Below are 27,947 nucleotides of genomic sequence, written 5' to 3'. Positions count from 1 at the left end.
CCTTCCAAGGTGGGTAAAATAAGGACTCAGATTGTTGGGGGCAAGGTGCTGACTCTGTAAACCACTTAGAGAGGGCTGTAAAAGCACTGTGAAGCAGTATATAAGTCTAAGCGCTATTGCTATTAAGAGCCGTGGTGGCGCACTGGTTAGAATGAAGCTAATTCTGCCCACTGCCAGCTGTTCGATCCTCACCGGCTCAAGGTAGACTCAGCCTTCCATCCTTCCCAGGTTGGTAAAATTCTATTTCCCCGAAAATAAGACCTAACTGGAAAATAAGCTCTAACTTTTGGAACCAAAATTAATGTAAGACCCTTATATTTATTTTTGGGGAAGCACAGTACTCTTTCTGAGAGTCGTTGAGGTTTAACTGTACCCTCAGAATCACCTGGATAGTGCCAAGAGCAGTTCTAAGAAGCTCCACACTCATTTGCACTATTCGGGTGGTCTCAACAACTCTCAGAAAGAATACTAACGACCAGAGGACTGTAAGGAATATAAATCCTTCCCTCCTCCACCATTCAATCAGAAGCTTCTTGGATGAGAAGCAAAATCTCTTCAAGGAAGGACAACAAAAGGAAGTCCAGTTGCCTCTTGAAAAAGTACCTTTGGGGCAACCATGCCCTGGATGACTTTGAGAATCTCTATAGACACTTATTGTGTTCTCTGTTGTTTTGCAAGCACACCGAGTGCTTCTCTACCAGAGGCAAATTCCCAGGGTGACTAGCCACACTCGGCCAAATAAAGGTATTCTATTCCAAATAAAGTTGTGCTGACCCAGCTCCGAAACACGACAAACCCTCTATGGTTACCTAATTGTTCCCTTTATTAGGAGCGCCAGCAGCCCTGGCAACAAGCCTCTCTCGCACACGCACACACAGCAGGCTAACACGTCTGTGCGGCTGGGAGATGAATAGTTGTCTGCCACATCTATTCATCTCCGCCCCCTGCCTTTTATCCCCAGTTAGGGTGGAGTTTCACTAGCAGCAATGGCTCTTCCGTCCCAAGGACAGGCCCATAGATTTCCACTGCTCTCCTCTCCTCTGCCTTCTGTGCATCCGCGCATCAGGCATTGGACCCAGCTGTTCCTCCTCTTTCTCATCAGCCACCTCCAAACCCGGGGGTTGTTGACTCTCCATCTGAGGTCTGATGGACGGCCCAGGCTCTGCCTCTGTCTCTCTTTCTGACAGCTTCATTCCCTCTTCCCCATCGGAGCTCTCAGGTTGCCAACCCTAACCCTAACCCTAACCCTAACCCTAACCCTAACCCTAACCCTAACCCTGACTCCTCATCCGATTCGGCTGCCGGAGGGGCCAGTGTCTGACAAGCCACAACGAAAGTGTTCCGAGACAAAATAAAAGCTTCTTACCGTTGCTGTGAGGCCAAGAGTGAACGGTAGCACTTCGGACAAGAGCTTCGTCCACTTTGCCACCTGTGGGGTTGTCCACGTACTGGCGGCCTTGCTCCAGGGCGTTGAAGCACTCGTTCCAGGAGTCGTGGCTCTCAGCCTGAACCCTGTCGTAACTCCAGCTCGTGTAAGACAGCGCCGGCCGACTCGTGACCGACATGTAATCCAAGCAGCTCAGGGAGGTGAAAGGTTGGGTGTGCTGATTTTGAAGGAGGAGGAGGAGGCTCACGGGCGGCTCCTGGACCCTTTTGGCGCCTTCTCCCAGCTGAGGGATTAAGGTGTTCTGACACATCATCAGCCTCCTTTCGGCCACCTGGCCGATGTCTGAAGTCCTGCCGAAAATATCTAACTCGTCCTCGATGAAGAGGCCCGAGTTGTACCCTAGTTTGCGATTCATGATGGCGCTGAACCCGCAGGTGCAGCGATATTGGTCCTCTTTCGACGAATCGGGGATGTACAGCCCGACGTCGGCACCCTTGATGTTCATGTTGCAGGCGCAGATGCAGCAGCTGTCGAAATTGCTATCCTTGAAAATGTTCAGCACGGAGTCGGAGAGGATGAGCATGACGTAAAGGCTGTGGGCTTCCAGGATGGGCAGGACGGTGCCCGGTTCCACCGAATTGAGGGGCCGGGTGGTGGAAGGCGTGGAAGCCGGCGAGCCTTGGTCCGTGCTGTCGTACTTGACGGACCCTTGCCCGCTGGCTGTGCCCCCGCCTCTCGGAGTCCGTGGAGTCCTGGGTGTGCGTGGGGTCGGGACAGAGAAGCGAGGGGTGGCCGGGGACGGCAAGACCCCTGCCCCACTGTTACTGGCAGGCGCAGTGCTATTTAGCGTGACCGGAGTGCTCATTTGCGGAGTGTTCATTTGAAGGTAGTCTTGATCCGCCAGGCTTCCGACGCTGGGTATGTTGCTACGAGCAGAGAAAGAGAAGCTATTATTTTCTAAGCGGTATTTCGAACAAGGTTCGTTAAAGCACTGACTTATTTATTTTATTTATTTTATTTATTTCGATTTTTATACCGTCCTTCTCCCGAAGGACTCAGGGCGGTGTACAGCCAAGTAAAAATACTATATAAACATTAAAAGAAATTAAAAAAAAACATATTATAATGTGGTCAAAGTAATTAAAACAATTTAAAATCTTAAAATATAAATAACCCCAATAAAATTTCAATCCAGTCCCGCTTGAATAAATAGGTGCGTTTTCAGCTCACGGCGAAAAGTCCGAAGATCAGGCACTTGACGTAAACCAGGGGGAAGTTCATTCCAAAGCGTAGGAGCTCCAACAGAGAAGGCCCTTCCCCTGGGGGCCGCCAGCCAACATTGCTTGGTGGACGGCACCCTGAGAAGGCCCTCTCTGTGTGAGCGTACGGGTCGGTGGGAGGCAAAAGGTAACAGCAGGCGGTCCCGTAAGTACCCGGGTCCTAAGCCATGGAGCGCTTTAAAGGTGGTAACCAGAATCTTGAAGCGCACCCGAAAGACCACAGGAAGCCAGTGCAAACTACGCAGGATTGGTGTTACATGGGAGCGAGTTGCTCCCACTATTACCCGCGCAGCTGCATTCTGGACTAGCTGCAGCCTCCAGGTGCACTTCAAGGGCAGCCCCATGTAGAGAGCATTGCAATAGTCCAAGCGGGAAGTGACAAGGGCATGAGTGACCGTGCATAAGGAATGCACTTGGGAACGGACAACAGCTTGGTGACGTGGAAGCAGTCAATGCGTTTCTTTCAGCATTGGCACAAGATGCGAACAACCCGATTATCGAGAGAAGGGAATATTTGTAGCTCAGAGTTGAAATGTGGGGTCCTTTCGGCTCTCTGAGCTTGGTGGTTTTCTTGTAGACGTTTCATTACCAAACGTTATCAGTGCTAGAAGGGAGGGAGGTTTGTGGAGTAGAGGAGAAGGGGGGAAGAAGAGGAGGACAATGGCAACAATAACTGGGGGTGGGGGGATCCTTGATCCTCTCTTGAGTTTGGTGGTGATGGTGGTGGAGGAAGAGAAGGAGGAGAAGGATTAAGGAATCCTTGGTGCTCTTTGAGCTTGGTTTTCATGCAGACCTTTCACTACCAAACTAGGTAATGTCATCAATGCATTTACACAGTTTGGTGATAAAAAGTCTGCAAGAAAAGAGCTAAATTCGGAGAGTACCAAGGACCCTGCAGTTAGTTCTGTTTCAGATAAGACTGCCCACAAAACCAGAATGTTAAGGGAGTGGGGTCTGCAGGGAGGAGGAAGAGGAATAGTGGGGGCTGTGGGGTTCTTGATGCTCTCTGAACTTGGTTGTTTTCTTGTGAACGTTTCATGATTCAACTAAGTAATATCATCAGTCCTGGAAGGGTGTGGGGTTTCCAGGGAGGAGGAGGGAGAGGAGGAGAGGAAGGAGGAAGAGGAGGGGGAGGAGGAAGAGGAGGAGGGGGAGGAAGAGGAGGAGGAGGAGGGGGAGGAGGGGGAGGAGGAGGAAAAAGAGGAGGAAGAAGAGGGGGAGGAGGGGGTAGAAGGAGGAGGAGGGGGAGAAGGAGGAGGAGGGAGGAGGAGCTGCTGTGGGTCACCCAGAGTACCTTAAATGAGATGGGTGGCTAACACAAATCAAATAATTAATAAGAATATGAATTCCGAATACGAGCATGTTCCTTAAAATGTGCTGCTCGTGGCAATTGTTCCTTTGATGAAAAAGCAGAAACCTGCACATTTAGTCGTTCTAATTAAATAGAGAAAGGAAACAGAGAAGGTGGGGGGGGGGAGAGAACATTGTGCAGATTTGGAAAAGTAAAACCGAAAGACTTTTGAGTCCCTTAAGGAAGCAAGAAAAGATGACCTAGAAACTTTGATTAGCAATCAACTCCTGGGCAGAAGGCTTGCGGTAGCAGGACTTTGCTCTAATTGGATTACATCGGGAATAAAAGATTTTTATCCCAATAAATACCGCCAATTAATAATCAGCTCAAGACTTTGGGAAATCGTTGTTGTGATTATTAAAAGAAAAAAAAACCCATAACAATTAAATTGCGGCCCAGACACAGTCAAGAGTCTAATTCTCTGAGGTCACCAGAGACCTTGTGAAGATGGGATTCCTAGACACAAGCAGCTTCTTCTCAAAAATTAATTCATGGCTGCCGTACAGCCTCACGCAGATCGAACCTTTAAACTGTTTCAGGCGTTTATAATAGTTTTAATTCTGGGTTCCCTGCCCATCCCCCAAGCAGGGGTAGGCTTCAAAAATTTTAGCAAGGGGTTCTCTGCCCAGTTGCTGGCTGGGTGTGGCATGGTGGGCGTGGCCTAATCGGAATTTTTGCCCTACCCAGGCTCCGGAGGCTTTCCTTGAGCCTCCGGGAGGCCGAAAATGGCCTCCCCAGGCTCTGGAGTCCCTCTGGAGGCAGAAAACGGGCTCATTTCCGGCCTTCTCAAACTTCCGGCAGGCCCGTTTTTCGGCCTCCCCGAGCCTCTGTGCATGCCCTGTACTTACCTGCATCCAAAACAGGCCGCATGGGGACTCCTGGGAGGGGAGGGGAGGGGTGGGCGGGGCCAGCCAGGAGTGGAATTTGGGGGGGTTCTCCGAACTGCACAGAAGCTTAGCTAGAGGTTCTCCTGAACCCCTGCGAACCCACAGCAGCCCACGCCTGCTCATGGCCTATTCAAAACCGGGCCACAGAAGAGAGGGTCTGGCACATGCACACGCGTGCGCAGCTCCACTCACGCGAGCGACAGTCCCGTTCCCCTCCCCACCCCCTTGGGCTGCCAAGCTGCAAAGTTGGGGACCGCTGATTTTAAAAAGGAAGAGAGGAGAGGATGGAGAAGGAATGGATAGGATAAGGATTATCTCGTTGAGAAATAACCAAGAAAGAGAACTGAGAGAGAGCTGACGGTTCGAAAACACATTTCCTTGCTGTACTTACTTGTAACCATCTCGGATGAAAGTGGCTGCAGGCGGCAAAGGAAGCTGCTCGATTTTGGGAGGAATGGCCCACGAGGGCCGGTAGATGCAGGCCTCGGGGACTTTCAGTGGGAGCAGGCACTGGCTGGGCAGCATCTTCAGCGGAGCAAACATGGAAGAACCCATAAAGGGCTGAAACATGGATACCTTGTGCACGAAGGAAAAATCCTGCAAAATCAAGGGAGGGGCAAGGTTGGTCATGGATGGATGGTGCATTAAATAGACAAGGAAAGACAGACAGACAGGAAAGACAGTGAGATAGAGATGAGACAGGAGAGATGGACAGATGGAGAGAGAGAGAGAGAGAGAGAGAGAGAGAGAGAGAGAGAGAGATCAGACAGATAGAAGAGATAAGAGAGATGAGATAAGAAAGGGTAGATAGGAGAGATGGACAGATGGGAAGAGAGAAAGAAAGAGAGATCAGACAGAGGAGAGATAGAAAGAGATGATATAGGGAAGGGTAGATAGGAGAGATGGACAGATGGGGAGAGAAAGAAAGAGAGAGAGAGAGATCAGACAGGAGAGGTAGATAGAGAGATGAGATAGGAAAGATGGACACGAAGAGAGACAGAGAGAGAAAAAGAGAGAGAAAAAGAGAAAGATGAGACGGACAGGAGAGATGGACAAATAGGAGAGATAGGCAGAGAGACAGAAAGGGAGAGAGACACAGAGAGAGAGAGAGATGAGACACAGGAGAGATGGAGAGATAGAGGGGTGCAATAGATGAAAAATAAAATAGATAGATAGATAGATAGATAGATAGATAGATAGATAGATAGATAGATAGATAGATAGATGATAGACAGACAGACAGACAGACAGACAGACAGACAGACTGACAGACAGACAGACAGACAGACAGAGATGAATTAAAAACCCCAATTTTGTATCTAGCTTCCTCTTGTTTTAATGAAGCATAATAAAACAACATGAAAATGACATCATTGCACGATCTTCTCCTCCCTTTCTAACAACAGCAGTTGGGGTTTGGTTTTTTTTCTGGATGGAATGAGCAAATATGTATCATTTGGGCATATAATCACTGCATGTTTTCAAGGAAAGAGATTTGTCTTGTCGACATCCAGAGACCTGAGAAAGGGAGGCCCGGGTTGCAAATGGGAGGCCGTGAATAAAATAAACAGCTGGAGAAATTTAAAGAGAGGATGTAAAAAAGGAAGGTGGGTTTTTTTTTTTCCTTCCCGCATCGGTACAATTATCCAGGTTCCTCCCTGCTTGTCGACTGCTGTTGTATCTTTAAAACAAATTGCACACCTTGGAAAAGGAATCCACTGCATGTAAAAAGAAGGAATGTTTACTCTCAGGGAGTCACGAAGATCTGTCCTTGTTACGGCTGCAGCCAAGCAGAACATCTGGGGAGTAACCTACATTTAATACTGCAGCTAGACTAAACATTCATCACTACGTAACTGCAGATATGGTTTAAGTGAGGCGGTTATTTGTATTAACCACCCGGAGGTATGAGACAGTTCGATGACTAAAGAATTCACAACGTACATAGAGTCAGATGTGTTTATCTAGCGCATATCCTGGATATATATATATATATATATATATATATATACATATATATATATATATATATATATATATATATATATATATATATTTATATATATATATATATAGAGAGAGAGAGAGAGAGAGAGAGAGAGAGAGAGAGAGAGAGAGAGAAAGAGCGAGGGAGGGAGGAAGGGAGGAAGGGAGGGAGAGAGAAAGAGAAACAGGGGGGGCTGACTCTAAGCGCTTAGAGAGAGCTGTAAAGCACTGTGAAGTGTATATAAGTTTTAAGTGCTATTGCTTTGCACTTCTTTTTCCCCTTCCTTCCCTCCTTCCTTCCTTCCTTTCCTTCCTTCCTTCCCTGCTTCTTTCCTTCCCTTTCTTCCTGTGCAGTAGTTAGAAAGGAGTATTGCAAGCTAACACTGCCCACTGCCAACAGTTCAATCCTGACCTGCTCAAGGTTGGCTCAGCGTTCCATCCTTCCGAGGTGGGTAAAATGAGGACCCAGATTGTTGGGGGCAAGAGGCTGACTTATAATCGCTTAGAGTGGGCTGTAAAACACTGTGAAGTGGTATATGTCTAAGTGTTAGTGCTAGGAAGGAGGGAGGGAGGGAGGGAGGGAGGGAGGGAGGGAGGGAGGGAGGAAGGAAGGGAGGGAGGGAGGGAGGGAGGGAGGGAGGAAGGGCTGTGGTGGCACAGTGGTGAGACTGTAGTATTTCAGGCTAATTCTGCCAACTGCCAGGACCTCAATCCTGATGGGCTCAAGGTTGACTCAGCCTTCCATCCTTCTGAGGTCGATAACTGTTTTCTCTTTAATAATCTTCCCTCCATTGCTTCTTGTCCTGCCTTCAGGTGCTTTGTAGAATAGGTTGCCCCTCTGTTCTTTGCGGCAGCCCCTGAAATATTGGAAGACTTCTATCGTGTCACCCGAAGTCCTTCTTTTCATTAACCTAGACATCCCCAATTCCAGCAAGCGTTCTTTATATGTTTTAGCTTCCAGTCCCCTCATCATCTTTGTTTAAGTAGAACAATCCTTTCACATTGGTGGAGGGCATTTAATTTTCCTACTGAGGCTAAGAGTGGGCCGCTTCCAGGAATTCTTCGATAAGCATCCCTGAATCTACAGCTGAACTGCGATATTCCTGCAACTGTTCTTCATATATTTTAGCCTCCAGTCCCCTAATCATCTTTGTTGCTCTTCTCTGCACTCTTTCTAGAGTCTCCACATCTTTTTTTATATTGCGGGGACTAAAACTGGATCGATTTTCCAAAGGTGGGTCTTACCAAAGCGTTATAAAGTGCTATTACCACTTCACATGCTCTTGACTTGATCTGTTTTACCTTGATTTCTTCCGGCTTCGGACTGCCCAAACCATCTTCCACTTCCATTTTAAACTCAGTGAGTTGAGTCGCAACCATGTTGACCACCGGGCTTTCCATCATCCCCAGCGCAGTGACAGTCTCTGAACTGATGCCGTCTTTGTAGCTCATGACAGGTGAAAAAGCCGGGTGCTGCTCCAAGGAAGGCGGGGTGGGGAACATTCGCTGCAGGTCTGCAACAGCTGGAAAACACAACGCGAGCGTTAAAAAAAGATTGTGAGGCCACGCAGAAACAATCCGAATGGCAAAACTTTACGGAAGGGGAATTCACTGCAGGCTTCTCTATATCGCCCATGTGCCACCAAGGCTTTTATTTTTATTTTTTTTCTCCTTAAAATTTAAATAAATTTTCTTTAACAGATTAACAGAGTTGGAAAGGACCTTGGAGGTCATCTAGACCAGGGTTCTCCAACCTTGGTCTCTTTAAGACTTGTGGACTTCAACTCCCAGAATTAGTCTAAAAGTGACCAAGGTTGGAGACCCCTGATCTAGACCAACCACCACCACCCCCGCCCACCCAAGCAGGAGACCCTACACCATTTCTGACAGATGGCAGTCCAGTCTCTTCTCGAAAGCCTCCAGTGATGAAGCTCCCATAACTTCTAAATAATAGAATAATAACAGAATTGGAAGGGACCTTGGAGGTCATCTAATCCAATCCCTTACCCACCCAAGCAGGAGACCCTACACCATTTCTGACAGGTGGCAGTCCAGTCTCTTCTTGAAAGCTTCCACTGATGAAGCTCCCACAACGAAGGCAACTTCTGTTCCATGGGTTGATTGTTCTCACTGTCAGAAAATTCCTCCTTATTTCTAGGTTGAATCTCTCCTTCTTCAATTTCCATCCATTATTCCTTGTCTGGTGCTTTGGAGAATAGCTTGACCCCCTTCCTCCTCTCTGTGGCAGCCCCTCAAATATTGGAAGACTGCTATCCTGTCTCCCCTGGTCCTTCTCTTCACTAGACTAGCCAGGCCCAGTTCCTGCAACCGTTCATTGTTCATCGTATGTTTTATCCTCCAGTCCCCTAATCATCTTGGTTACAGATTAACAGAGTTGGAAGGGACCTTGTAGATCATCTAGTCCAACTCCCCACCCAAGCAGGAGACCCTACACCGTTTCTGATAGATGGCAGTCCAGTCTCTTCTTGAAAGCCTCCAGTGATGAAGCTCCCACAACTTCTGAAGGCAACTTCTATTCCATGGGTTGATTGCTCTCCCTGTCAGAAAATTCCTCCTTCTTTCCAGGTTGAATCTCTCCTTGTTCAGTTTCCATTCATTATTCTTTGTCTGGCCTTCGAGTGCTTTGGAGAATAGTTTGACCCCCTCCTCTCTGTGGCAGCCCCTCAAATACTGGAAGACTGCTATCATGTCTCCCCTGGTCCTTCTCTTCACTAGACTAGCCAGGCCCAGCTCCTGCAACCATTCATCATATGTTTTAGCCTCCAGTCGAGTGGTGGGATTCAAAAAATCTTACTACCGGTTCTGTGGGTGTGGCTTGGTGGGCGTGGTGGGGGAAAGATGCTGTAAAAATCTCCATTCCCACCACACTCTACAGGAAAGTTACTGCAAAATCCCCATTTCCTCCCAATCAGCTGGGACTCGGGAGGCAAAGAATAGATGGGGCGGGACCAGTTAGAGGTGGTATTTACCGGTTCACAGAACTACTCAACATTTCCTCTACCGGTTCTCCAGAACTGGTAAGAATGTGCTGAATATCACCTCTGCTCCAGTCCCCTCATCATCTAGACTAGCCAGGCCCAGTTCCTTCAACCGTTCATCGTACGTTTTATCCTCCAATCGCCTAATCCTCCTGGTTGCTCTTCTCTGCACTCTTTAAAGTCTCAACATCTTTTTTTATAGTGTGGTGACCAAAACTGGATGCAGTATTCTAGGTGTGGTCTTACTAAGACTTTATAGAGTGACATTAGTACCTCCTCCTTGATCCCGATTGTATCCCGCTGTTAATGCAATTTAGGATTGCATTGGCTTTTTTGGCTACCACCACACACTGCTGGCTCATATTAAACTGGCTGTCCACTAATTAATACCTTGTTGAACTGACTTAAGCGTATGTGAGGATTAAAAGGAAGAGGGGGAGACATTTGCTAGTCTCCAAGATTGCTGAAGGTTCTTGTTGTTTCTACCCTTGTGAAAAAGGAATGCCACAGTTTTGTTACACACACACACACACACACACACACACTTCCTATTCTCCAAAGCACCTGAGGGCAGAACAAGAAGCAAGGGGTGGAAACTTATCAAGGAGAGATGCAACCTAACATTGAGAATTTTCCTATCGGTGAGAACAATCCATGGAATGGCTTGCCTCCAGAAGCTGTGGGTGCTGCTTTGCTGGAGGAAAGACTGCATAGCCATTTGTCTGTCCTCCTGGTCGAGCAGGGGATTGGACTAGAAGATCTTCATGGTCTCTTCCTTCAGCCCGCCGATTTTATGTTCCGTGTTCTAACTTAGGAGAAATGTTTTTGAGAGTGAGAACAATTATTCAGCAGAATGGCTTGCCTCCCGAAGTTGTGGGTGCTTCATCGCTGGAGGTTTTCCAGAAGAGACTGGACAGCCATTTGTCTGGAATCTTATAGCATCTCCTGCTCGAGTAGAGGGTTGGTCTAGAAGACCTCCAAGGTCCCTTTCCAACCCTGTTATTCTGTAATTCTGTATGTAAGGGGAATTTTAAACGGATCAAGTGCCTGATCTTCGGACTTTTCGCCGTGAGCTGAAAACGCACCTATTTATTCAAGCGGGACTGGCTTAGAAGTTTTACTAAATTTTAACTGGGGCTATTTATATTTTAGGGTTTTAAACTGTTTTAAATTTTGGCCATCTTGTAATATGTTTTGTTTTAGTCTTGTTTTTAAAGTGTATATTGCGGATTTTTATTTGGCTGTACACCGCCCTGAGTCCTTCGGGAGAAGGGCGGTATAAAAATCGAATAAAATAAATAAATAAATAAAATAAATGTCTCGTGTGAGCAACTTTTAGCCTTAGTTCAAATTCTTCATGGAACACTAAGGAGCGCCAAATTGAAAATTGATGGGTATAATCCCTCCATCTTGATAGATTTAATGAAGGTACGAATTACAGCCGGTGTTAGAAAGCATTGGCTTCTATTGCCCTCAATCAATTTCACCCCACTCCCTTTAAAGTGACAGTTTTTTAAATGAATACATTCTCAAATTAAAGAAATCGCATTTCCCTCTGGCCTGAACGCTATTATCTGCGGTAACGATGCTATCCCGCATCAGCTGACGAGCCAATGGCCTTTGTGAATGCTGGTATGGAAAAGATGCTGCCCTTGTCGAGATATAGCTTTTATTATGGCCACATCGTAGGATTTTTTTTAAAAATAATAATAATAATAATTTTGTCCCCCGATTGGGATCAAGCACCTTCTTTAATTTCCCGTAAGGGTGTGTGATTATCACTTTGCTTGGAGACTCTAAGGGGTTGGTTTATTTATATCAATCAATCGATCAATCTATAAATACAGGATCTGATCAATTGCTGAAAATAAAGTGGCTTGATTTTATTATAGATTGTAGCATCTGTTTAAGCAAAACTGGATCACCTCAGTTGCCAATCAATATTAATTATTTCAATAGACCAGTGATGGCGAACCTTTTCGGCATCGAGTGCCCAAACTGGAATTGCGTATATGTGCGCGCATGCCGGAGCACGGTAAACTGGTCAGCTCGCACATGCCTGATTTTTAGGCATTTTGGGGCCGTTTTTTGGGCCAAAAAAGGCCCCCAAAACGGGCTGAAAATGGGCTAAAACGGTCAGAAAACGGGCCTGTTTTTGGGGTGTTTTTCAGGCCGTTTTCCGGCGCTCCAGCGCCCACAAAGACCAGCTGGCCAGTTCGCTCATGACTGTTTTTTGGCCGTTTTCAGGCCGTTTCTCGGGCCAAATAAGGCCCCTGAAAATGGGCTGAAAACGGGCTAAAACAGCCAGAAAACAGCCTGTTTTGGGGACTTTTTCAGGCTGTTTTCAGGCCGTTTTTTGGCACTCCAGTGCCCACGAAGACCAGCCATTTTCAGGCTATTTTTGGGCCAAATAAGGCCCCCCAAAATGGGCTGAAAACGGGCTAAAACAGCCAGAAAACAGCCTGATTTTTTGCCGTTTTTCAGGTCACTTTCAGGCCATTTTTTCAGTGCTCCAGCGCCCGGGAAGACCAGCAAATGAGAACAGCAGCTGGCGATGGTGCGTGTGCCCACAGAGAGGGTTCTGTGTGCCACCTCTGGCATGCGTGCCATAGGTTCGCCATCACGGCAATAGACCCATCCGTGTCCTTTTACAAGGGAATATTTCACAAACAAGTTTTGAACAAAAGGAGGGAAACTGTTTGGTTTCAGTCTGGGAAAGAAAGAGGACATACTTTATCTGGAACGATGCTGGAATTACTTACTCGGAGGATAAGGAACTGCTGTCCTTGCATCCTTGCTTAGATGCCGCTCTTCGGTTCCCACCGGTGGCAATTTTGATGATCGGAGGGGAGGGGAGACAGCCTAGGGTTGCAATTAAAACATACGCATATATTACAAAGCAAATATTTTTTTCCCCCTTTAATGACCCTGTAATCCCTTGCATCGGGATGGAGTCAGGCCGACTGAACGGAGCTGAGCATTTACTGGCTGGATGCCCTTCCTGACGCCTGTGCGGTGTTCACAGCACACAATTACTCATTGAGCCCAGAGAGAGAAACTGTAAGCCACAATTCACCTTTCTTATTTAGACATTCATTTGTTTAGTATTTTGATTCTCGGCCTTTCCTTGAGGAACGTCAAATAACACAAGCAGCGTTCATATCTCTAGTTCCCACCTTCACAAAATTTTACCCTTTAAAGTATGTTAAAAGATGGCAATTTGACCAAAACCCAGCAGATGAACAGCTGTCTGGAAATGAATCTGAACTTGAGGTTATCTGCTCTGTGTCCAATGCTTTATCCATTTACGTGTTACATTCCCTAAAGCAAATAACCTTGAATTTTGTGTTGGATCTAAGAATGAACATTATTTTTTGGAGATAAAAATCAACCCTGGAACAATGTTTCTTATGACAGGTAGTCCTTGGTTAATGACAGTCGTCATTCAGCGACTGCTCAAATTTATGATGGTGCTGCAAAAGTAGATTTATGAATGATTCGCAAGCTTACAGCAATTACAATGTCGCCATGGTATGTGGTTGTGATTCGGGCAGTGAGCAGCTGCTGCACATTGTGAAAGTGATGGCCACGCGCAACCTTCTTAGCCAACTTCTGGAAAGTAAAGTCAACAGGGAAGCTAGAAGGAACTTGCAAGCCATGGTCATGCAATGTCATACTTTTAACAACCACGAATCGTTTGGCGGCTCTAGCAGAACCGACATCATAAGACAGTCCTGGTCACAGGATGTTTCCCTAATGACTGTGCTGCTTAGGGACGGAGTTGCTGGTCCCAATTGTGGTTGTTAAGGGAGGACTGCCTGCTTTTAATACCTATGAAATGTCAAAAGGAATTTGGAAATAAAACTTGCCTGTATCAACTAAAAAAAAAAAAAAGATTAAAATTCTGGTTTTATAGGCAGTGTTATTTGAAACAGAACTAACTGCAGGGTTCCTTGGTACTCTCTGAATTTGGCTGTTTTCTTGCAGTCTTTTCATCACCAAACTCTGTAAGTGCATTGATGATATTACCTAGTTTGGTGATGAAATGTCTGCAAGAAAACCAAACTCAAAGAGCACCAAGGATTCCTTAATCCTTTTCCTCCTTCTCTTCCTCCACCATCATCACCACCAAACTCAAAGAGGACCAAGGACTCCCTCAGTTATTGTCATTACCGTCCTCCTCCTCTTCCCTCCTCCTCCTCTATTCCACAAACCCAACTCCCTTCTAGCACTGATAAGGTTACCTCGTTTGGTAATGAAACGTCTACAAGAAAACCACCAAGCTCAGAGAGGGCCAAGGACCCTACAGTTCAACCCTGAGCGACAAATATTCTCTTTTGTCAGAACTAACTTCATATTCTGCAACCTCATTCAAGGTCAAAAGGACATTGTCCCAAGAATCAACTTCTGTTCATCGCAAACTTACACCAGGCTCATCTTCATCTGAATTATCGAAGAGATTATCCAAATCATGAAGAGAAGGGGCCAAGTCAGTAACTTGTGTTAAGCTACCAGAACCAGCTCGGCCAGCCGAATTATCTTGCCGCGTATCTGGGAGAAGAAGAAGAAGAAGAAAAAGAAGAAAAAAAAACATCAAGAAATGAGAAAGCACAACAGACATTTAACCACGTCCCCAAATTTATCCTTAAAGGTACAGGTAAAGGTTCCTCTCGCACATATGAGCTAGTCATTCCCGACTCTAGGAGGCAGTGCTCATCTCCGTTTCAAAGCCGAAGAGCCAGCGCTGTCTGAAGACGTCTCCATGGTCATGTGGCCGGGCATGACTCAATGCCAAAGGCGCACGGAACGCTGTTCCCTTCCCACCAAAGGTGGTCCCTATTTTCCTACTTGCATTTTTTTAAGTGCTTTCGAACTGGTAGGTTGGCAGAAGCTGGGACAAGTCACGGGGGCTCACCCCGTTACGTGGCGCTAAGGATTCGAACCACTGAACGGCCGACCTTTCGATCGACGAGCTCAGTGTCTTAGCCGTTGAGCCACCGCGTCTCTTAATTTGTCCTTAAAATGCCTAATTAGAGACTCAGCAAAAAAATGATGCCCCGGGGGAAAATGTTCAAAAACTGGACGTTACCGCCGTCCCCGCCTTTTCTTCTTTTTGCTTATTGCGAAAGGATGGATGACTCGTGATGGCAGTTGACAATTCACCTACAGCGTACCTGTCTTAGGTGCAGAACTGAAGATGGACATGGCATCTTTCCCATCCGGCATGGTGGTTGAGTGACCTCCTGAAGTTAGCTCTTTAGCTGCAGTTCCGTCTTCTGGCTGCAATCACAAAGAATTTAACCAACTGTTATGGAGGTAAATTATTGTGAAAAATCCAAAAGAAAATGAGGAGGAAGAGATCTTGAATTATTTTAGCGCATTATCTTTTTATCTCCCTCCCTCTCTCTCTCTCTCCCTCTCTTTCTCTCTCTCATCTATCTTTCTCTCTCTCTCTCCACTCAATCTACTTATCTATATTGAACTATGTATCTATCTCTCTATCTACTTATCTATATCTATGTATGTGTTGTGACCGAGGCCCAAGTAGAGATTAACAAACACAATTCAGTCCTGAACAAACTTATTTTATTAAAACAGCTGAGAATTCATTCATTCTCAGCTTAGTCCAATACAAACTCTTCCTAAACAGTCCTTCGGCCTTATCACCAAACTTTGATGTCTTTGGCAACCTGCCAAAGGCTTTTCTTGGCAAAAAACCCACAAAGTTCAAGACTGACAATAAGCACTGGAATCAACGTTGCTTTTCCACAAAGAACCCAACAGTTCGTTGCTGGTCTTTTAAGCCTTGTGGGAGGGGCCAATTATCTCCTGACCTTACTCCCGAGTCATCCTTTTTGCTTTAACTGCTCTTGCCTTCTGGCAGCTCTTTGCATGCGTGCACTAGGAACAGGCTCCTCCTGTTCCTCTGCCTCTCTGCTGTCCACCTCTAGAGGCTCTGGAGTCTGTGCATTGCTCCCACATGGCCCTGGCCCCATCTCTGTCTCCAACGCAGAGCCTTCACCTGACTCCAGGACTGGCCCATGGTCTTCCCCAGCCTCCTCACTGTCCGACTCCACAGGCTGCTGGCAGACCACAACAGTATGCACTTATCTACATATGTGCATATCTATCTATCTGTCTGTCTGCCTGCCTGCCTGCCTACCTTCCTTCCATCCATCCATCCATCTGCCATTTTTCTCTGAGACACTTAACTAAGTGATATAAAGACCTAAACAATTGATTTAAAGACCCAGTGACTGCATTTTAAACCTGGTTGCTTTTCCTGATGCTTAACACAGGTGCCCTATGTTAGAATATAACTTTACATTATATAAATTCTATGACCATGTAAAGCATGTTGTGTAAATTCAAGTGTGAAGTCTGACTAAGGATGAAATCAAGCCAAGGGGATACGCAAAGCCATGAACCGCTCTACAAAGGTTTATGTCTCTACTTCGACGGGTACCTTATTCTTCTTCAGAGATTCTCTGTCAGTCCCAAGTTTGCATTTTTTAGTGCCCGTGAAACTGTATTTGATGTCCCCGTCCTGAAACGTGTATGGGTCAGTGGCATCTCCCAAGCATTCGCCAGATTGAGGAATTAGCGGTGAGGGGTCCAGATAATTCACTGCTTGCACAGGTTGGGTCTCCTCCATGATTTTAAATCTTTTATTAGGCTGTGCTAAGAACCTACAATAGATGAAAAAGAAGCACACAATATTATTATTATTATTATTATTATTATTATTATTATTATTAAAAATCAGTCCTAGAATTTCATTGCGACACTAACATGTCAGTAATCCCCCTTCTGGTTTGTTGAAGAATGAAAGCAAAATATTTCTCTAACTTCTGTGACTGTTAAAAACATCCTCCTCAAATAAATGGGCCAACAGACAACTTTTTCAACCTCAGCATCATACAACTTGCTTGTCGATGGCTAAGGGGAAACACGTGTTCATATCCAAACAGCCATCATTCTCTTCCCCCCATATCTAGATTCCTTCTGGGCAAAATCACTCTGGCCTAAGCCACACACCTGGTGGTCTAGACTGTGTCTAAGTGTTTCATTCCTTCTCCTTTGCAGCTTCAAGGAGAAATCTTCTGACTCAAGAGTTCTCTCAACCTGTCCTGTCTTTGGTTTTAGTAACTAGTCATTTATTGATTCGTTCATTTATTTATATCCCACCTGTGCTGTTCAGGTAGTAAATTAAGTTACTTTAAGAATTAAGATCTGTCTCCCTAAGAGACTGCATTGTGGGAGATGCAGACAGAGATTGCATGATGGGAAATGTAATCCATGACATGTGACCACATCTGTGTGTCTGAGTGGCCACTGAGGCTCTCTGCCTGGGGTTGTAGAACAAAGCTCGGCCATTATGAATTGCCACAGAGGAGAGAAACATGCTTTCTGAACAGGGGGACAGATCTACCGTCATTTTACACTAGGAAATGGGACAGATTATGAAATAAGGATGAATCTCACCATGCACAAATAATTCAAGGTGGTGAATACACCTTCCTCCTCCTAGGGTCCCCCACAAGAACAAGAGAAGTTTCAGAACACCATTCCGTAGAAATATCTGAATAACTGCAGAACTGCGCTGTTATTCTGAGATAATTTGAGGATGCACGTTGCTGGCTTTAATTTGCGGTATTCTTGAAGCCTGACATCAATATTTTAGGCCTTAGCTGGTTATTATTATGGATAATGTGCTGTATAAAATCTGCCCTGTGGCTTATCTTTTCTTTTCTTTTTTCTTCCCTTCCCCAGTAAACTGTAATAATATAATTACGCGATGCGATATTTAGCATGTTCTAACTCACCACAAAGGAAAAAATGAATGGGGAAGCGCCTGATACATTCTCATGTCAGCCTGCTTTATCATTATGATTTCTGAAGAAATGCAGAGGAGGAAGACTTCTCAAAGCTAGCGGGAATCTCTTAGTCCAACTTGAGAAGAAAGAACAACACAGTTTTCCAACGTTCCTGCTTTAATTATTTGTTGGTATCCTTCGGTATTCTGACAGGTCATCTTAAAATCACCTCACGGGGGTATACATTTTTCTGTGGTCACAGGGATGGTACCACATGACCTCCTAAAAGAATCGCTCTCATTTATGATGGAGAACACAGGCGCATGGAGACTAGCACCCCGGCTATCGGCTATTTACATCGATGGCTTGAAAATCATGCTTCCCATAATTGTCTATGACAATTCGCCATAGCACCAACTCATTGTAGCCAACTCACCAGAGCCGACTCAAGGCAGGACATTTCGCTGTGGGGCAAAAGGAATACTGATATCAAAGAAATGGTGGAATAGAATCATTAAGCCTCAATGATGCAGTGGTTAGAGGGCAGTATCTCAGATTGACTCTCACCAGGCTCAAGGCTGATTCAGCCTTCCATCCTTTCGAGGTAAGTAAAATGAGGACCCAGATTGTTGGGGGCGAGAGGCTGACTCTGTAAAGCACTTAGAGAGGGCTGGAATATAAGCGGTATATAAGTCTTAAGTGCTATTGCTTTTGTTTTGCTCTTCTTTTTCTCCTTCCTTCCTTCTTTCCTTCCCTTTCTTCCTGTGCAATAGTTAGAAAGGAGTATCGCAGGCTTACTCTGCCAACTGCCAGGAGTTCGATCCTGACCTGCTCAAGGTTGACTCAGCCTTCCATCCTTCCGAGGTAGGTAAAATGAGGACCCAGATTGTTGGGGTTTGCAAGAGGCGGACTCTGTAAAACGCTTAGAGAGGGCCGTAAAGCACTGTAAAGTGGTATATAAGCCTAAGGGCTACTGCAATTGCTATTAAAGACAGGATTTTGAATAACTCAATTGAATTGTTAAATTGTCCTGCGGCGAGTTGTCCTACTGAGAGTTGGCTGTGGTGAGCTGTCCCACAGCAAGTTAGCCATGGCGCATTGGCCGCAGTGAGTCGGCTCTGGCAAGTCATCCCATCCCATCCTGACACACTGGAAGGAAAACGAGACTTGGTCTTACCTTTTCAGTGGACTGTTTTCCGATGCCACGTCCATCTTGACGTCGTGGATCTCACACTGGAGTTCTGGAGGCCTGAATTCTAGATTGCTGGGGAGAGGAAGCAAATATCCCTGCCATTTGTTGGATGACTCCTGGTTGTGTACGACACCGCAGTACAAAGCTGTCTCGCTGACTTCGGCCATCAGAGGCAACCTTTGACCCACGAGGACTGTCCGATCCTCCGCGCTGGCCATGGGCTGAAGTTCTAACCCATTGCTGTAGAGGGTTGGATTGCCAGGATCGGACGACGGATCCAACGTGTCGGATTCCTGGCCCCTGGGCTGGGGGCTGAGGGTCGGAGGCAGAGGAGAGATGGGGGAACGGGGAGAATCCATAGGATTCGAATTGGCTGGCTTGCTCGGGTGTCGGGGAGGCAGGGACAGCTGCTTCTCGTACTTCCTATTACTTGCAGCTTCTAAGGAAGGTTCCACCCCGGCCAAGGCCAGCTTCTGTCCCGAAGGGTCCTGCTCCAGACACAGGTCTTCGGTGACCGAAGGACGATGATGAAATGGCAGCAACGATCTCTTCTGAACTTTCTCCGATTTCTCCTGCCTCTCGGTGGTTTTGTGCTTAGAGGCAGGAGGGGGTAAGGTGGAAGAGGACGTGGTTCCCCCTCCGAACCCCGGCTGTGATATCGTGGGCGGACGACTGGAGCCGACAGCACAGCGTTGCTTCAGGAGTTTGTGCCTGGGAGGAAAAAGAAAAAGAAAAAGAAAAAAGGAAGGAAGAAAAACTTGAAAGAATTTACCAAATGGGGCTCTTAGGGCAGGGATGTCCAACCTTGGACTTCAACTCCCAGAATTCCCCACCTAGGAATTCTGGAAGTTGATGTCCACGAGTCTTAAAATTGACACTCTTGCTTTAAAGCAGTGGTTGTCAACATTGACAAGTGATTTTTTTTTTTAACATATTCTCAGATTATTATTTATTTATTATTTATTTTATTATTTAGATTTTTATACCGCCCTTCTCCCGAAGGACTCAGGGCGGGCCAGATTAAAACAGAACAATATACAAATTAAAACTACAGTTAAAATAATGTATTCTATAAATGGCCGAAAATTAAAACTGTCAAATTTGACCCATAAATAAAATACACCAATTAAAATTATTAAAATTTGAAAAATTTTAAAAAATTAAAATATTAAAAAATTAAGCCAGTCCCGCTTGAATAAACAAGTACGTTTTCAATTCACGGCAAAAGGTCCGAAGGTCAGGTAATTGACGCAAACCACGGGGAAGTTTGTTCCAGAGGGTAGGTGCTCCAACAGAAAAGGCCCTTCCCCTGGGGGCCGCCAACCGACATTGCTTGGCGGATGGCACCCTGAGAAGACCCTCTCTGTGTGAGCGTACGGGTCGGTGGGAGGCATAAGGTAACAGCAGGCGGTCCCGTAAGTACCCGGGCCCTAAGCCATGGAGCACTTTAAAGGTGGTAACCAACACCTTGAAGCGCACCCGAAAGACCACAGGTAGCCAGTGCAGACTGTGCAGGAGCGGTGTTACCCGGGAGCAACGTGTGGCTCCCTCAATCACCCGCGCAGCTGCATTCTGGACTAACTGAAGCCTCCGAGTGCACTTCAGGGGTAGCCCCATGTAGAGAGCATTGCAATAATCCAGACGAGAAGTGACTAGAGCGTGAGTGACCGTGCATAAGGCATCCCGGTCAAGGAAGGGGCGCAACTGGCGAACCAGGCGAACTCCTGCAAAAAAAGCTCTCCTGGAGACGGCCGCCAACTGGTCTTCAAACGACAGATTATGGTTTCTCAACCTGCAATTTTAAGACATGTAGACTCTAACCCCAAAGCTGGGGAATTCTGGGAGTTGGAAGTCCACAAGTCTTCAAAGGTGCCAAGATTGGACACACTTGCTTTAAAGCAGCGGTTTTCAACCTGGGCAAATTGAAGTTGGGTGGATTTCAACTCCCAGAATTGGGAGATGTGCCACGGCTGGCTGGCTGAATTCTGCGAATTCACAGAATTCACGATCGGCTTTCTTGCCTTAGGTGGAACTAGAACTCACTGTCTCCTGGTGATAGGCCCAGAGTCAGCCAGCCAGCTTTCATGCCTAACTAAGATGGAGCTAGAACTCACTGTCTCCTGGAAATTGGTCCAAAATCAGCCAGACAGCTTTCATGATTAACTAAAGTAAGACTAGAACTCACTGTCTCCTGGTGATAGGCCCAAAGTCAGCCAGCCAGCTTTCATGCCTAACTAAGGTGGGACTAGAACTCACCGTCTCCTGGTGACAGGCCCAAAGTCAGCCAGCCAGCTTTCATGCCTAACTAAGATGGAGCTAGAACTCACTGTCTCCTGGAAATTGGTCCAAAATCAGCCAGGCAGCTTTCATGGTTAACTAAAGTAAGACTAGAACTCACTGTCTCCTGGTGATAGGCCCAAAGTCAGCCAGACAGCTTTCGCGGCTAACTAAGGTGGAGCTAGAATTCACCATATCCTGATTTCTAAGCCAGCACTATATCAAACTTACATACGTAACCCTATTTTCTTCTGTGTGAATGATCTTGAGATTCTTCTCCCTTTTACTGACCTGGAACAAGAGCAGGGGACTCTTTGGGCTGGATCCACAAAATCCCAAGAAACACAGCTGACGGGGGCATCTTCTTCCATATTGGTAGCGGAAACGGGATTCCTTCTGGTAGGAATTAAAGCAGATGTAACTGTGTCAGCAGGCCAGGAAGCCTTAATTTATGAGTGCAGAAGCTCAAAAGGTAAGTGGGAATGAATGAATGAATGACCAATGCTCCCCAAGCTAAATGAAGCTATTTTTCATCAGGTTTGAAAATTTTCTTTTCTTAGTTCGGATATTATGTGAACGGAGTGCCACATTTTTGCAAAAGTTATATTTTACAAGCCGGGCTAAAAGGGAATTTTGTTTTCTGTACACTCAGTTGGCACCCAGTTTATTTTTATGTGTAGCCACATCTGAGCTTTTTTCGCATACCTGCATATTATTACTAAATCAGATTTACAGTTCGTACTTTCCGCTCCAATCTTCAGAAACACCACTAGCAATACCAACAAACATACTTCATATCAGTGGTGAAATCCAAATTTCTTTTTTACCGGTTCTGTGGGCATGGCATGGCTTGGTGGGCGTGACTTGGTGGGCATGGCAGGGGAAGGATACTGCAAAATCTCCATTCCCACACCACTCCAGGGGAAGGACACCGCAAAATTCCCATTCCCACCCGACTCCTGGGGGAAGGATATTGCCAAATCCCCATTCCCTCTCCACTCCTGGGGGAAAGATATTGCAAAATCCCCATTCCCACCTCACTCTAGGGCCAGCCAGAGGTGGCATTTGCCAGTTCTCTGAACTATTCAAAATTTTCACTACCAGTTCTCCGAACTACTCAAAATTTCTGCTACCGGTTGGTTCTTTAGAACCCGTCAGAACCTGCTGGATTTCGCCCTGCTTCATATGTATGTATGTATTTGTGCGCATCGGAGATATAACCAAGGCACAAATCATCAAAGAACAGCGGAGCAAGGTTTAGCAAAATTAAAATGTATATGTGAATGCCACAGGGAGGAATAACATGAATAACAGAGCTGGAAGGAACCTTGGAGGTCCTTCTGCTCATCTAAGCTGAGCCATCTTGACCGGTGGTCTCTGAGAAGACGCATAATAATTGCAATTTTGTTATTCTATGTATGACTCAGAATTCCTTTTAAGGAACTCGGGATGTTGCAACTCAGATTAAAACCACAAGGGCCTAAATATGTCCCTTACTCGTCTTCTTCTAAATGGGCTTGATATAGGACAGGAGTCAGCAATCTGTGGCTCTGGAGCCGCATGTGGCTCTTGCATCCCTCTGTTGCAGCTCCCTGTCACCAGTCGGCTCCACAATTGATAGGGCTTTTGGTTAGGACAGGTAGAAGAAAAAAGGACGCCGTGCTAGGAGGAGACTCTATGGTGGGGTAACCGGACTTCCGGTCGGCTCCAGAATTGAATGGGGGGCTTCTGGTTAGGACCTTTGTGGCTCTTTGAGTGTTTAAGGTTGCCGACCACTGATTTAGGAGGACAGGCAGAGCCAAGGGAAAGAGTCAAGAGATGAATCAACCTAGAATCCTTACATTCCCACAAGCGGTTTAGGTTCAACCCCTCTTGAATTTCATTACCTAGTACCAATTAGGTAGAATTTCATTACCTAGTGCCACAGATTGTTGTGTACGGGCAAGAATAATAAATCAACTTGACTAGAACCTAATTGAGTAGTCCTGATTCTTCGCATCTGACACTTTGGTGGGGCTCACAATAAACTCATAAAGATTAGGACCAGCAGTTCTTCAACACGATCCCCCAAATTAGTCATTCAGTTTGACATACAAAGCAGGGGTGAAACGCTATTGGTTTGGACTGGTTCGGCCAAATTGGTAGCGATGGCGGTCGGTGGTTCGGAGACTCGGTAGCGATGGCAGCAAGAGGCTCCCGCTCAGTCGTTACTTCCTGGTTTTAACAGGAAGTAACCTGTTTTTTTACCCTCTGCACATGCGTAGAAGGGTTTGCGTATGCGCAGAGGGTCCACGTGTACACATGAGGCACATGCGCATGGCGCAGGCACTTCCAAACCGTTAGGGTAGGTAAATAGATATCACCCCAATACAAATATTCACTCATTTATTCTCTCTCTCTCTCTCTCTCTCTCTCTCTCTCTCTCTCTCTCTCTCTCTCACTCACTCACACATACACACACACACACACACACACACGTCCATAGAGAGACAGGTTATTAAAATGAGCAGTTGTAGAAGTTTGTAGCAAAAGAGTCCAGGGAAACCCAGTGTTCCTACTTGGACTGTGTCCTATTGAGGATGCATTCTTTCCAAACTCGGTGGACCATACAGTTCTGAAATTTGGGCGGCATCTTCCCCGATTTTTTGGGACTCTGCATAGTGACCATTCCATCTGGTGCGGCTGAATGATTGACGATGGTTGGAATGCCTCCACTGTCACCTGCAATAAATAGCAGATTTATTATTATTTTTTTGAGAATTTTATTCTGTTTGTTTGTTTGTTAAACTTGTTTGCCCCCGATTTTGCCTAGACGCGACTCTAGGTTGGCTCCCAAACATTAAAAGCCAATACAATAAAACATTGAAGGAATAAATATTCATTAAAATGGTAGTAATTTACAATGAAAAAAGGTGGGAGAGGAAGGGTGCAGGATGCAACAGGATTATCTGGATATAAAATGCAAATTAAAATGATGATGACAGGAAATCAAATAAGGAAGCATCAGGAAACACACAGATCCAAAGCTTGCACCCTGTTTCCCCTCAAATAAGACATCACCAGACTTTTGAACACATGGCAATAAGGCCAAGCGCTTATTTCAGGGTTCAAAAAATTGTAAGGCAGGGTCTTATTTTCGGGGAAACACGGTATATATTTACAGATGAACAACAGTTTGATTTTAGACACAAACAAAATCTGGGATTTGATACAGACAACCCCAGCTTGTCGGAATGGAGTGTATGGATTCACATTTACTGCCGGGGTAGAGCAGCTAGACAATTCCAAAACCTCCAGCTGTAATAATATTCAGGCCAACAACACTGTATTGATCATCTCTCACCGGGGTTACTATCCATTTTATAAATCTAATGACAGATAAATAAATATAAACAACAGAATAACAGAATTGCTAGGGACCTTGGAGGCCTTTCCAGTCCAACCTCCTCAATGGAAGACAGGTTGGTAGCCATTGGTTTTTTTCTGCAGGTCTAATGATCCTCTGAAGTCTGTGTCTGTCTTGTTGGGTTGCAGAACCAAATCAGACAGTTATGGAGGTGCAGATGACAGACTCAATCATTCCTCTGTAGAATATATATAGAATTACTATATATGCTGACAGCAGCAAGACTATTGTATGCGCAAAAATGGAAGGACACTTCGATTCCTACTATGGAAGAAGCATCATCATCATCATCTTCATTTAACGACCCCATAATCCCTTGCAGAGTGGAGTCCGGGCAACTGAATGGAGCTAGAAGAGTGTTTTAATGGCCAGATTCCCTTCCTGTCGCCGATGCGGAGTTTTGTTCAGCGGATATATTCTCAGAACGATTGCAGAAATTGACGGGAGTTGGCTGAAATGGCAAAACTGACTACCTTGATTAAAGAAAAGAACGTAAGTACTTTTTTGTTTCAACATCTGAACTTCGTGCTTGATGTGGAAAACAATGAAACTTTGGTTTTCGGTTTTACCGATTAGATTGATAGATCTTTATAAAATGACTTGTTCATACTACTGTTTCCCTGAAAATAAGCCCTCCCCGAAAATATTTAAGCGTATGCGCAGCCGGTCCCCGCCATTTCCTCTGGTTAGGGTTAGGGAGACAGAGCTGGAAATCAGGTAAGACGCCAAGAGGAGCCCCGTCTTGCTCCCCGTGCCCCAAAATAATAAGACCTCCCCGAAAATAAGGCCAAGCGCTTATTTCACGGTTCAAAGAAATATAAGACAGGATCTTATTTTGGGGGAACCATGGTATTATGGAAAAGCAAAAAGCTGTGATTTGATGTCAATGCCATATTCTACAGCAATAGAGAGAGTTGGAAGTCAATACTTCTTTTTCTTTCCCTATATTTCCTCACTTTTCTTCCCCCTTTCTCCTTCCCCTTCATTGTCCTTTGATTTACTTTTGTATTTTGTATTTTACTGCTTCTTCTTGTACCATATCCGACATCGGATGTTGGCGATTTATGTTGGCGATCCTATTTTTATCAACAGCCCCACAAAAAAAGTGCTGCTGAGGTTTGTCCAAATCGGTCCCGCAGATTTTTTTAAGCCACGGTTGTTCTTCTTCTGCCTGGACCTCGTTTGCCTTCAATCTTTCCTTGGAGAGGATTAAGTGAAGTTTACAATACTTTATCACTTAATAAAATGGGATTACAAAAAGAAAAAGAGAGAAAGACAAAAATTTGTTTTCTGCTTTTCTCCATCGGAGGCAGGAGAGGCGGCTTCTAGTCGGCAGCAAATTTCAGGATTTCTGGTCTGAAAGCAACCTCAACTGGAAGGAAGGGAAGCGTCAAGTCAACGCAACTCAAGTCGGACAGCAGAGGGAGCCTTGTGTTCGCTTAGCGTCTTAACCACGTGTCCCAAAAAACAACAACGCCGAGCGCTTGGGCTGGAAAAGGGGGTAATTGTACAAATCCTCAACAAGGTCAAACATGTTTACAGAACTCCTTGTTCTAATGTCTGGCGTGGCCAGGGGGAAAAAAAAAAGGCTTGTGAATAAAACACTGGAAACAGCCAAAGTACAGCGATCTGGGGAGGGGAAGGGTGGGCGGGAAGGAAAGCCATTCACCGAGAATGGTGGATGCCTGTTACTGAGATGACCAGAACACGCTGAGCCAGTTTTTCTGGCTATTATTTCTGTGGCTTCAAAGTTTGATATTGACACCCTTTTCTTTCTTTTTCTTTCTTTCTTCTTTCTTTCTCTTTCTCTCTCCTATTCTATCATCTATCTATATGTCTGTCTATGAACCTATTATCCTATTATCTTTCTTTCTTTCCTTCTCTCCCCTCCTCTCTATTCTATCATTTATCTATGTCTATGCATCTTTTATCCTATTTTCTTTCTTTCTCTCTCTCTCTCTCTCTCTCTCTCTCTTCTATCATCTATCTATATGTCTGTCTATGCACCTGTTATCCTACTATCTTTTTTCTTTCCTTCTCTCCCTCTCTATTCTATCATTTATCTATGTCTGTCTATGCATTTATCATTCTATTTCTTTCTCTCTCTCTCCCCCCCTCTCTCTCTCCCTCCCTCCCTCCCTGAATTTCTCCAACAGCAGCATGACCTGGCCACTCTTCTGCCAGGATGTTGACAAGGAATGTGGACTTGACTTGCTTTTACAATGACGCAATGTTTTGTGGGAGGGAAATACTTCAGATTCCCGGGTGTCAATTTTGCAAATGCCTTTTTAAAAAAAATCTGGTCCCACTAGCATTGGTTTCCTGATCTTCACAGGGTTTACAGAAGTACAGAATAACAGAACTGGAAGGGAACCCTGGAGGTCTTCTAGTCCAACTCCCTGCTCAAGCAGGAGACACTATATCATTCTGGACAAATGGCTGTCCAGTCTCTTGAAAACCTCCAGCGATGGAGCACCCACAACTTCTGGAGGCGAGTCATTCCACTGATCAGTTGTTTGACCGACGGAAAATTTATTCTCACTTCTAGGTTGGATGCTATTTAGCAATAGCAATCGCACTTAGACTTATATACCGCTTCACAATGCTTCACAGCCTTCTCTAAGCGGTTTACAGAGTCAGCCTCTTGCCCCCAACGATCTGGGTCCTCATTTTACTGACCTTGGAAGGATGGAAGGCTGAGTCAACTTTGAGCTGGTGGGAATCAAACTGCCGAACTGCTGGCAACCAGCAGTCAGCAGAATTTGCCTGCAATACTGCATTTTAACCACTGCGCCACCCTGGCTTTATTAATATATTGTTTTTATACTCCTTCTATATTTAAAGTACTATGCCTGTTTTGATCCTATCAATTAAGATCAGCACTTCAGATATTTTATGGGTTGTCTTCAAGGTACGACCACCGTTGCGACCGGAATTTCAGTTGCTGTTCTGACCTAGGCTTCCTTAGAAATTAAACAGCACAAATTTAGTCCCGGCAAACTTCTTTAATTCATACGGCTGTAAATTAATTTCATTTACAGCCCGCAAGGCTTGATAAACAGTCTTTCAGAGGAAGGTTATCAACACCCACCTATCTCACGTGGAACGCTGCCAAAGAGCTCATTTCCAGATGCAGGGCAAGGCCAAACTTGGCACCGAGTCACACACAGAATTTTCAAATCTTCAGTCGGCCAGATGAACTAATTGCTTCCTGCAAAAGCTCACGTCCCATTCGCTTCTCTTTTATGTCTTATGGGAGGGGCCAATCATCTCCAGGCCTTACTCCCAAGTCGACCCTGTTTCCTTAATTGTTCCTGTCTCCTGGCAGTTCTGTGCATGCGCACACTGGGAACAGGCTCCAGCTG

At 45.5% G+C, this 27,947-nt stretch overlaps 1 protein-coding gene across 1 annotated transcript in view; it reads right to left on the bottom strand.

Annotated features, from left to right (window-relative positions):
• The window catches only part of MED13L (mediator complex subunit 13L), a 196,234-nt gene that overhangs the window by 33,777 nt on the left and 134,510 nt on the right, over positions 1 to 27,947 (bottom strand). Inside the window, exons 8-17 of the mRNA XM_058157983.1 lie at positions 23,735 to 23,897; positions 21,468 to 21,572; positions 18,885 to 19,610; positions 16,357 to 16,579; positions 15,065 to 15,170; positions 14,317 to 14,441; positions 12,653 to 12,752; positions 8,194 to 8,414; positions 5,297 to 5,502; positions 1,367 to 2,313 (exon numbers count right to left, since the gene is read on the bottom strand). Of these exons, the coding sequence (XP_058013966.1) occupies positions 1,367 to 2,313; positions 5,297 to 5,502; positions 8,194 to 8,414; positions 12,653 to 12,752; positions 14,317 to 14,441; positions 15,065 to 15,170; positions 16,357 to 16,579; positions 18,885 to 19,610; positions 21,468 to 21,572; positions 23,735 to 23,897 (2,922 nt within the window). The remainder of the gene's footprint in view (positions 1 to 1,366; positions 2,314 to 5,296; positions 5,503 to 8,193; positions 8,415 to 12,652; positions 12,753 to 14,316; positions 14,442 to 15,064; positions 15,171 to 16,356; positions 16,580 to 18,884; positions 19,611 to 21,467; positions 21,573 to 23,734; positions 23,898 to 27,947) is intronic.

Source organism: Ahaetulla prasina, chromosome 15 (assembly GCF_028640845.1).
Source record: "Ahaetulla prasina isolate Xishuangbanna chromosome 15, ASM2864084v1, whole genome shotgun sequence".
Taxonomy (NCBI): Eukaryota; Metazoa; Chordata; class Lepidosauria; order Squamata; family Colubridae; genus Ahaetulla; species Ahaetulla prasina.
This window is presented reverse-complemented; position numbering and strand designations above follow the sequence as displayed.